At 34.1% G+C, this 11947-nt stretch overlaps 1 protein-coding gene across 1 annotated transcript; it reads right to left on the bottom strand.

Moving 5' to 3' along the window:
* Window positions 1–1090: 1090 nt before the first annotated feature.
* On the bottom strand, window positions 1091–11938 carry LOC107714318 (HSPB1-associated protein 1 homolog). Its single transcript, XM_016520132.1, has 8 exons — window positions 11858–11938; window positions 11311–11492; window positions 9588–9772; window positions 8495–8631; window positions 6614–6785; window positions 3469–3552; window positions 2993–3103; window positions 1091–1631 (listed from the first exon to the last, which is right to left on the bottom strand). The coding sequence occupies exons 2-8, from the start codon at window positions 11489–11491 to the stop codon at window positions 1128–1130; spliced, it is 1374 nt and encodes a 457-aa protein (XP_016375618.1). The 5' UTR covers window position 11492; window positions 11858–11938; the 3' UTR covers window positions 1091–1127.
* Between the last annotated feature and the right edge of the window lie 9 nt (window positions 11939–11947).

The raw sequence follows: 11947 nt of genomic DNA, 5'->3' as shown, positions 1-11947 counted from the left end.
AGCAGCTATTACTCCAGTCTTCAGTGTCACATGATCCTTCAGAAATCATTCTTATATGCTGATTTGGTGCTCTAGAAACATTTCTTATTAACAATGCTGAAAACAATTACTCAATATTTTTGTGACTGTCATAGATTTTTTGGGGGGATTCTTTGATGGATAGAAAGTTCAAAAGAACAGCATTATTTAAAATATTTTTTGTAACAATGTAAAAAATAATTTAACAATTTAATAAGTATTTGCTTAATAAAATAATTTCTTAAAAAAAAAAAAAACATCTTACTGACCCCAGAATGTTAGTGAATAAACTTCAACAATATCATGATCTAATGCCATTTGCACATTTTTAAGCTCACATTTGTACATAATGTTTGTCAGTCTTGCACTATCTAGATGTAATTAGTTATCATAGGACCCCTGTAATTTCATGTACTAATTTGGACAGGATTGGGCACTCTGTTGTCATGTGTATGTGTGGGTCATGTGATGTAATTATAATATAATGCATACAGTTACACCAGATAGGATTGCAGCATGATTTGATCCACCAGCTGCTATTTTACCCAAAAATTTGGACCAAAAAAATAAATAACTATGGTGGAAAAGCAAGATAAAATTTGGCTTTAAAGTATTTGATGAAGGTAATTATAAAAGTGTGTTGTGAAAAAATTATATACTACAATCACAGACATTCCTCTCCAACGGGATTAGATTTCTACTGCCGATTTGGCTGGAAAATCATTTTCAGTCACTATGTACTTTTAACAGAAGTTGTGTGAGAAAAACACAGACTTGTTCAATTCAGATGGGATTACATTCACTAAGTTCATATTTCTGAAACCTAAATTTACCCATCAGGGAACAAATATGTCTGTCCGAATAGGGTCTTTGTTATAATTGCCGTTCAGGTGAGTAGTGTTTTTGATTAACTCTTGTACAACATTACTGTCACATCAGTTACAGGTGCTTAAATACATGTAACATGCAAAATGTGTGTTTTACATAAATTATTTTGGGTCTGGACCCAACATTGTTGACAACTGATGTGTACAAAAAGACTGATGGATTCAAAAAAATAATTAGTATGCGACCTTTTATTTATAAAAATACTGTTGATCTGGTACAAATTAAGAGTGAAGTTCTCTTTGTCGGCACATGATTAGCCTTGTAACTAGAGTGATGACATCAGGGTGTATCAGGAACTGGAGCATGTCATTGGTGGAAATGGGCAAACCAGCACCTCCTCCTGAGGTTCCTGGACTTTCCTCTTCCTGATGTGCACACTGACCCCATCTTTGAAGTTCATTGACACTTCTTGATTCATCTTCATCTTGGGATGTACTTTGACATTGTGACAGGTCATTGTACCTGTAACAAGACGTGTCCTTTGGACAGGTGCAGTTGGGTTTGTGAGCCAAATTAACAGGAATGAGATGAGGTCCGAAGGGAACCACGAAGGTAAGAGATGCTGGAGTCTTTAACTGTCCGCTGGAGTCACGTTTTCCCAGCTCTGCTCTGGGCTGGTCTACAAGTGAGAGCATGCCGACAGTATCATCTCTCCTCTTGTCCATACAGGCCTTTACCGCTAGGTTTAAATACTGCATGTTTTCATCATGTGAAGAAACTCCATCCTAAGGAACAACAATCAAGATGACACACTGTAATCAATATCAATCAAAAAGTTTAATTCTGTCACCTTTGTCATTCCAAACCCATTTTCAACCTAGTTCTCATACAAATCTATCATATGGCTTCAGAAGACCTGAAGCGCACAAATCATATCACCGTCTGCAGAGATACTTCAAAATGTCTCCTTTTTGTTGTGAAGAAAATAACAGCATATGTGTTTGAAATCACATGGGGGTGAGTAAATATCTTCATTCATTACACCTGGCTTTTCAGACAGATGAGCTTTGTAAAAATTTACGCATTTCAGAAAGGCGGGGCATAGAGGAGAAACAATAATGTACAGTATGTGGAAAATAATGTGTTTTTGAACCTTAAACCGCATAAACACATTTCATTACACCAAATACACAAAAATAATGTTCTTTTTAGCAACGTCATATGACCCCTTTAAGACTTTTCTCTATTCCTTAGTAAAAGTTTGTCTCAGCAGCATTGTGAATAGGTTTTAAGAGAAAACTCTTGGCTAAAAACTTTTACTGCTATTTAGGAGAACTCTTAGTGGTAAGATAAAATGTTTTGTGAATACGGGCCCAGATCTACATGGAATATTTATACTTTTTAAAACTGATTTGTCATTCTGCACAAACTACAAAAACCTGGCAAGGTGGAAAAGAACAAAAACAAAATGAAATGGCAACCAGTTCACCAAACATATACACTAACATTCAAAATTTTGGGATCCGTAAGGCTTTTTTATTGTTTTGAACAAGCCTCTTATGTTCACCAAGGCTTTCTTTCTTTCTTTTAATCGAAAATAAAACTAAAAACAGTAATATTGTGAAATACTATCATATTTATTCCTGTGATGCAAAGCTAATTTTCAGCAGTCATTACTCCAGTCTTCAGTGTCACGATCTATCAGAAATCATTCTAATATGCTGATTTGGTGCTCAAGCAACATTTCCTAGTGGTTGATATTTTTGTGGAAACTGATCAAAAAAATTTCACGATTCTTTGAGGAATAAATCGCATTAATTTGAAATAGATTTTTTTTGTAACATAAATCTTTACTGTGATTTAATTTATCCTTGCTAAGTAAAAGTATTCCTTTGTTTCACAAAAAACTACAGTACATTCATTTACATTTTAAGCTATAATCTTGATGTTGGAAAAAAGAAACAACTGAATAAACTGGCACCTTCTGGAGAACAAAAGGTCACACGTTATCTTATTAAATTAAAGAAACATTCTTTCAATAATTAGAGTTTTGGTGTGAAACTTGGTTATGCAGAACGTTCATGGCTTTACAGAGAATTCAAATAAATCTCTTCTGCACTGTGTGTGTATGTGCTGGAGTGAATACCTCAGTAGGATTGAGCCAGTGGTCGTTGTTGTCTAAGCTGGGGGCGCTTTTCAGGGCACACACAATGGTCTTAGTGAGAGCTTCTCTTACTCTGGCCTCATCATCCATGTCCTACGGCACAACGATAAATACAAAAATCACCAAAAAAAAAAGAAAGAAACTACATCTGACTCAAGTACACATCAAATAGAGTCATCTTGATTAATCAAATTCTTATACAATTGTTTAAACTGCCCAGATAGTTTGAGCAATCAGGTTTGCTAAATGGGAGCATTTACAGTAAACGGGCATATTAAATAGCTGTTTGATTACACAAGATGCATTTTACAGCTGGTGGAAACACAACCTAGTGATTTCAGCATCTCCTTTTGAGAACAGAACAAAACAAAACAAAAAAATCATATTTCAAAAGATGCACTGAGAGGAAGCTATGATTCACAATAGAAATAATCCAGCAAAGCCATAAAGAGTTTTACCATCTCAATCCAGGAGTTCACACTGACAGTCACTGGATCTACTGACTCCACATAGTGCCACCAGTGTCTGGGCACAAACAGAACCTGATGAAAGATTACAGCAGTCAGTCAAAACTAATAGCATATCAAGCAAAGACCTGCAGAGTATACTTATTTAATATTAATATTAAATGAACAGTATTTTACTAATAATTTTTTTCATCACATTATCAGCACAACAATTTGAGTGAATTTCAGGTGCTCTTAGTATTTTGTTTGTTCATCTTTTGTTTTGACAGCAGCACTCAAGCTGCATCAACTACAAAAACTGTGTAAAACCTGATGATCATGTCCTCCAGAATAAAATCAGAATGATCCAAAGTGCATCTTGCGTGCGTGCGTGCGTGTCTGTGTGTGTGTGTGTATATATATATGAAGAGTTTATTTGCAAAAACCGATAACTCAATATTTGTAATTTTCAAAAATCATATTTTTTATAATGTTGTCATGTTTTTATTGCGTTTTATTGTGTTAGTTGGCTGTTTTTTTTTTGTTATTTTTTAACCTAGTCAAACTAACCCAACTGCTGTTTGATTGAGATTAATTGGAATGCACAATGAAAAAACATGATTTCTGAGAATTGTTAAAAACGGATTTATCTGTTTTTGCAAATGAACTCTTCATATATATATATATATATATATTAGTTTATATACTAGTTTTATAGTATACTAGTTTTAAACCCAAGTATATAAAGATGTATATATTGAAATACTATTTACCACCAGGTGGCAGCTGTGCTCTATATAATATCACACCATTTGGGACATAAAAAAATCAATATCCTAGCAATATTTATGGGACTAGATGGGGTCAATCGATTTTCACATACAGTGGTTTTAAATCCAAGCAAATCTCTATAATAAAAACAAAGGCGTAAACAAACATGTAGCCAAATGTCAGGGAACACACTGACATGAAAACTCAGTGTACTACTTTATTCAAAGGAGAAAATTAGAGAGATTTTATTATTTAGAAACTATTTATTAATAATTTGAATATTTCAGTTTTCATTTACATTTTTGTTAAGGTTTTAGTAATTGTGTTATGTGCTTGTCATTTTTATTTGTTTTTCTTTCTATTTATATTTTAAAGAATTTCTAACATTTATTTAGCTTTAAATTATTTTTTATTTTAAATCATTTTATTTCTTAAACTTATTTTATTTCAGTTTGTAGAAAAGGTCACATTTCTCATTTTCATTAAATTTTTTCATACATTTAATTTTATTCATTTTTTATTTTATAATTCATTTTACTTTATTTCAGCTTTATGTCATTTAATGAAAATATATAGTTTTATACACACACACACACACACAAAATTGGTTCTTCAGCAGTTCTTTGGGGTGGTTGAGGTGCTATATATCACCGCTACCATAATAAAGAACCTTTTAAAACCAGTATGGTTCTTCAGCAGTTTTTTGGGGTGGATAAGGTCCTATATAGCACCACTGCCATACAAAGAACTGTTAAGCCCCTGTATAGTTCTTAAAAGTTCTCTTACTCTCTCTTAGTTTAGTTGGGCAAAGGATTAAAAAACTGTATTTACTGAAGATAATATGGTTCTCAACCTTTTTGCCCCCAATAAGGAAATATTCCAGGGCCCCCACACCTCAGAAAAGCATAAAAGTGATTAAAAACAGCTTTTGTCGCTGTAGTAAATTCCCATTAATAGCAATCATATGAGAGTGGAGTAACATATCTAAAATCTAAGGAGGAGAATGGGGTAAATATGCACTGAATGTAAATCACATCCTGAATGATTAAAAACAGATTTTTCAACTGTAGTGAGCAGAGCATCAGAGGGTTAAAAATTTTTTTTACCACTAACATTCCAGAACTCAAGGTACATTGCAAATAAAAAAAGTTCTTCTGGTGATTTTCCCCCTTGTATTTGCAGTGAGAGGCAGTGGAGCAGTGTTAGCTCTCTCAAAGAATGGAAGTGTATGTCTCTCGTCTTCATTAGTATGCTGTGAAAAGTGTGAGTGCTCCCAGAGAGTACGCTCGCTGTGTTGGACCGCCGCTAATTGCCTTGCCACCATCTCGCCTCTCAAAGAGCTTGATCAGAGAGGTTTCACACACGCTGCTGGAATCCGAAGGAGGAGGGTGTGCTACAAAACACACACAGCTTTATTCTACTGCTGTCTGATTCGACTACCAGCCACCAAAATGCACACATAGGAGACCGACTGTTGTGATACAGGATCCAAAAAGACACTCTGGGAACGTTATATTGAATGTTTTGGGAATGTACCATCAATGACAATGGACAAATCTTGACTAAATCTGATTTATGTAATATCTGAGATTCAAACAAGCCCTTCTTCGCTTGCAAACAACTTATGACTACACATTTGAAATGAGTTTTATGGACAACAAACTGTGATTAAATGAGATCATTTAAATTAAATATTTTAATAATAATCTATTTAATTTTATAATTAAATATTTTTAATAATAGAATAATTAAAATAATGATAATTGTAATAATAATGTATTCAAATTCAGAACTCCTTTAATACAGTTTAAAAAGCATCCTAGGGTGCACCGAATACTTCCCATGTGTGTTATTTTATACTATTCTAAAATTAGTTAGAGAACAAATTGGCATAGAAGCAAAATTTTAAAGTGGGCACTCAGTGAATGTAGTACTTTATAGAGAAAATTACAGAGATTTTCTGAATCAGATACACACATGATTAAATCACCAATTATACTTTTTTTTTATAGTTTCATATGACTGTGCAAAAATAATATAATTGAGAGTTGTATAAACAGTGTTGCAAGATAACAGTAAATATTGCAGAAGTGCTTAGTGCACCATTTTTGTCACCATGTTGGATTTATGTTGTCAGAAAATTATAAATTAATTATGGGTAAGGGTAAAAGGTAATCCAACATTTTATAATTTTTATATACTATTATAGTTTTTATTTTTACATTTTCAGTTTCCATTTTAATATTACTTTAAGTTGTAGAATTTCTTTTTGTGTGTTTTTGTAATTTTTAGGATATCATCCTAGGATGCACCGGATACACCGAATTAGTAGGTGTGTCCAAAACTTTTGACAGGAAGTGTATTAGAAAATCTCATATTGGCCTACCTGACCAGGCTGCAGAGTGATGGTGTGGACTCGAGCTCTTCTGAATGCTGGAAACGTCTTCAGGTCTGGCTGGACCACGCTAACCTGGCTGAACACGCTGGACTCCTCGTATGGTATCCGTGTTGGGTAGAGACAGTGTGTGTCATCGGGAGGAAAGAGATGCCATCGTTTCCTGGAGAAAAAAATGACTTTATTGAGATAACATTGAGATTTTGTGCCCAAATTAATAGATACATCACAAATATTTCATTATGTTAGAAATTTTTAGCATGCCAAAGTTTTTGGAGGGCTCATAAAAAAGGTGAAATGGATTTATATTTTTCGCTAGCCAAACAACTGTCAGAACTATCAGAACGTCAGTTTCTAGAGGCATTAGTTCTAACTGAATTAGTCATGCAGCTTCTGTATTTACTTAAGGTGCCAACCAAGCAACTGCCATTGAGATGAATGGGAATGCTTAGAGATTTCTCGAAGTATTATGAACTTACTCGCAGGAGATATTATATAATACTGTGATTTCTGTGGCAGGCTATCTTGACACGAGCAGCCTCAATAAGCAATTACAGAGCCAAGACAAGCTCCAGAGAGAAGATGGAGGAGGAGGTTCTTCATTGTCAGGTTTAGCTTCTCTCAATGGAGCAAATAATATATCTTAATAGCTGTTCACATCACTGCACTTTCCGTTTCTCATTTGCTCTTTTGAATGCAGAGGAAAAATAGCTTTCCTTTAACAGCTCAGGATTGGATCAGGAATCCTAACATAAGACGAGATAGAGCTCTTGTCAATATCTGAAGGAATCACATGGTGTTGTTCTAAACCATGCTCACAGAATCAGCCAAATTGGCAGTTTTGCCTGGGGCTTATCTAGTTCAGGGGTCTATTGACAGCCAGTCATCAAAAACTAGTTTCATCTAGTCAAGAGTTCATACTGGTGCACAGAAATACAATAAAATAGCAAGGTTATGGGTTCTTGTTTATTAAATGGTGACATTCAGCCCCTGAAATTGATTTTCAGGGGAATTTATGAGGGCATATTGTTTCTAACATATGTCAAGTACTTCAATTGAATCTACTACCCACTACATGACAGATTTCACTGAAACAAGCGTCTTGAGAAATCACACCTGTCTCTGTGACAGGTCTAGGATCTGTAAATAGAAAAAAAGCCTAAATCTAACGTTCTCTCAATGTCTTTCACACAACACAGATTGGTGAGATGTCTTAACTAAAATAAACTAAAATTAAAACAATTAAAAACGGCTTTTGATAATATTAAAAAGCTGAAATAAAATGTAAATAAAATAAAATAATTTAACTTTATAAAAGTTACCCGTTTAAGTAATAAAATTACTCAAATTAAAAGGAGATAAAAATAAATGAAATCTAAAAAACTAATAAAATGACAAAAGCACATAAAATGTCCAAAGCTTTAACTGAAAATATAAAACTACAAACCAATTCAAAATATGAATAAATGCAATAACAAAATATACATTTTACATGAAAACCTTTAAAATCTTGCCTGTTTAAGTTGAAGTAATTTAAGTAAATTACCAAGTAATAAAATTACCAAAACTAAAATTTAATAAAAATAAATGAAAGCTAAATAGAAATATCAAAGAAAACCTAACATGACAAAAGCACACAAATTACTAAAATCTAAACTAAAATTAAATTGAAAACTTAAAATATAAAAATAAAAGCTAATTCAAAATATTAATAAATACAACAAAATACATAAATAATACTAAAAGGGAATAATGTTACCAAACTGAATAATTGAAAACGGAATAATTGCTAATACCTCTGGCCTGTTTGTCACTTTTGGTGGAGTTTTTGCCCCAAAACTTGAGTAAACCTTGTTTAAACCTGGTTCTTACCTGCCTTGGATCTGGAAAACAAGATTGCAACCATAAGAGTCAAGGTGACATGGAGTGTTAGCACCCTGTGTCCCAATCCAAAGTGTGCTGTCTCGTCCATCTCGGCCAGGAAAGCCAAAGTCCGACCACACCACATCCTGCAGTTATAATGTTTGTGTTTACAAAGAACAAAAAACTATCTGATCGCCTACTGATGTCAATTCAAACAAGACCCACTCAGAGATGCTGCCCTTGAAGGTAGATAATGAAACCATTACCACGTCCAGGGGACTGTAAATGAGATGGTATGTAATCAAGCAAGCCCTCAGCAATGTTCAAACTACCCTATTCATCATTTAAGAGAGGCCCTTATCTGCTCTCGATGCCCTAGCTGGCAGGGAGAATATTGGCACCTCATAAGCATTTATGATTTACAACAACTGAAAGCTAGAAATGAACATTAGCTGGGAAACACAGAGCAAAATAAATTGGCACAAAATATCATTAAATGTCCACAGAATGACAATGATAGGATATGTTTTACTAAATAATAAAACAGCAAGGACTGATTAATTGCTCTTCATATCTGTTACTCCTAGTGCTGTCATAAATTTTCATGAGAAGTTGCAACAACAGTAGGCTAATAAACAGTTTCAGAGAGCTCATAAAATAAAGGTAAGCATCCGTGGGAGACAAGGCAATACATACTAATGAATGTTTGACTGTGTTTATTGATCAAAGCTGATGTCATTGACATGCCCCGTGTGCTGTAGAGCCCCACTTCATGAAAAATTGGTCTCTCTCAAGCATAACTGGCATGCGGAAAAAGGCAAATGGGTTAATATGGTGCTTGATGAGGTCTGAGAGTATGATTGATTGTGGGAGAAAATGAAAAGAGTAGTGTCTTGTCCATTTATTTTATTTAAATGGGGCTCATTTTAGCCGTCATAAACACTGTAGAATTTGCAATGGCAAAATATAGAGTTTAATACATTATAGGAATATATATTAAAATACAACATATTGCATAGTAATAATAATAATAATAAATATTTGAAAAATAAAAATATTAAATATTTCTTTAAAGTAATGGAAGGGAATTTGCATGGTTTACCTGAAACATGGCAGGTTTATCCTGAAAAAGCTGGGTAATGTACTTGTAATCAGCATAAGCCCATACTTCTTTGCAGTGATGGTCAGAAAATGGCCCAACAAGTGATTCATCTTCATTGGCAGTCCAGGACAGAAACTCTTTAATGGTTGCTTCAATGTAGGAACACTCTGTTTCAAAAAGAGGAGCTGGTGCGAACAAAGCGAAACAAAAGTGAAAAGTAATTAATGAATAGATTATTCCAAAAGGGTTTATTCAAAATGCACAAACTGGAAAAAAATCCTTTGATAATTTAAAATGATTTTAGGCAAATGAACTGTATTGTGTAAGAGGCTATTTCCATATGGAAATTGATTATTTTTCATATATACTAAAGCACCATATCAGTTTGCTTGATCTGAAGTCATAAAAACTGGGGTTTTTAATTATTACTGAAAAATGTTGTTTAAAACTTAGAAGTACAGTTTTGTCACAGTTCTGTCACTGCTTGGCATTTCATGTTCACTTCCCATATTTACATTTCACTTTAGTAAAAAGTCTAACAGTTGTTTCCAATGGTTTGCAATAACTATTTGCCAGAAGTGCCAAAGAACCTGAAGAAGCAAAGCCTTCATTGGTGACAAAGGTTTCTGCAAGACTAACTATTACCGTTTCACACTTCTGGCAATTATTTGTATCAGACCGTTTCATTTCCTGCAAATGTGTCACAAATTAAGTTCAAATTAAAGTTTACTTCAAATTAAGTTGCACATTGTGATAGAGGGCATCTAATAACAGAAATAACTGTTTTCTGTTGACACTGTAGGGGAAAAAAGTTACTCAAAGTATTCTAAAAATCTTCTGCCATTTGGTACACCACATTCCGAAAGTATTCACACCCCCCACAGAACATGTTTCACATTTTGTTTCAGTTACACTTGCAAATTTTCCCACGCTTACTTTATTCCTATCAATAACACCATAACACAAAAATACATTTCTCCAAAATGAAAGACGAGCATTTTGTATTTATTATTGTGCAAAACTGCTGAACACAGGTGGTTTCTAATCTGAACACAGGAGTACATTTTGATCATATTAAGTGTGATTACTCAAGACAGTTAACTACTCTGCCTAATTTAGATCATTAAAACAAAGGTGTGGAATACTCTTGAGAAAGTAGGATGCTACATGGGGTATAGTCACTTCACAAGTAACTATAGAAAAATCTTCTGCCATTTGGTACACCACATTCCGAAAGTATTCACACCCCCCACAGAACATGTTTCAGTTACACTTGCAAATTTTCCCACGCTTACTTTATTCCTATCAATAACACCATAACACAAAAATAAATTTCTCCAAAATGAAAGACGAGCATTTTGTATTTATTATTGTGCAAAACTGCTGAACACAGGTGGTTTCTAATCTGAACACAGGAGTACATTTTGATCATATTAAGTGTGATTACTCAAGACAGTTAACTACTCTGCCTAATTTAGATCATTAAAACAAAGGTGTGGAATACTCTTGAGAAAGTAGGATGCTACATGGGGTATAGTCACTTCACAAGTAACTATAGTAAGCTACTGTTGTCCAAACCTGCTCTAACATGCCTACCTATCATTTAAATTCGAAAATTATGTCCTGATTATGTTTAAAAAATGATGTCCTGGGCAAATGGAGTTCCTCTACTCTGATGATCTTGTTAATACCTATGAGAGGCTGTTTAATGTTTGTGGCTTACCCATATCCTCAGTCTTTTTCCCAATACGAAACCGAAGCCTCTCTGTAAGGCAAGTTGACAGGTGCTCCACAGTCCAGTGTAATGCTGGCCAGTCTGTGGTCATGTTCAGAAACACAGCAGGTGTCTGTAGACACTGGACAATCCTCCTCACCTCCTCTGGAGTGAAGGGTTTTGAAGCCATTCTACATTAAAAAAAAAAAATAAGATGAGGATGATTAAGATGAGTGGATTTTGTCGTATACAACACAAATGAAAAACCCATTCAGTAATCTTTCAGATAAACTGTAGGAGTTTTACTTTAAATCACTCAGATGAAAATACATCACAATCACTAAAGTGAATCACAAAGTCAGAACCATAATCTAAGTGACAACTATCAATATAACTGACAACTTCATATTAAAATGTAAAAACACACAGTCAATGCATGTGCAGCATCTGCATAAACAAATTGCAAATTTACTGCAGATATTAACAGTTTGGAATCTACACATCTGGAATCTAAATCTCTTTTCCAGCTAGTAAACAAAACTCACGTGAGACTTACCGCTGATTTTTGTTATTTCCTCTCAACACACAGGAAACGAAAAAACGGCCATGTTGGCTCAACAGAAGAGCTGAAGTCTCCTTTAAGTTA

Source organism: Sinocyclocheilus rhinocerous, unplaced genomic scaffold (genome assembly GCF_001515625.1).
Source record: "Sinocyclocheilus rhinocerous isolate Xijiao unplaced genomic scaffold, SAMN03320098_v1.1 scaffold12, whole genome shotgun sequence".
Taxonomy (NCBI): Eukaryota; Metazoa; Chordata; class Actinopteri; order Cypriniformes; family Cyprinidae; genus Sinocyclocheilus; species Sinocyclocheilus rhinocerous.
This window is presented reverse-complemented; position numbering and strand designations above follow the sequence as displayed.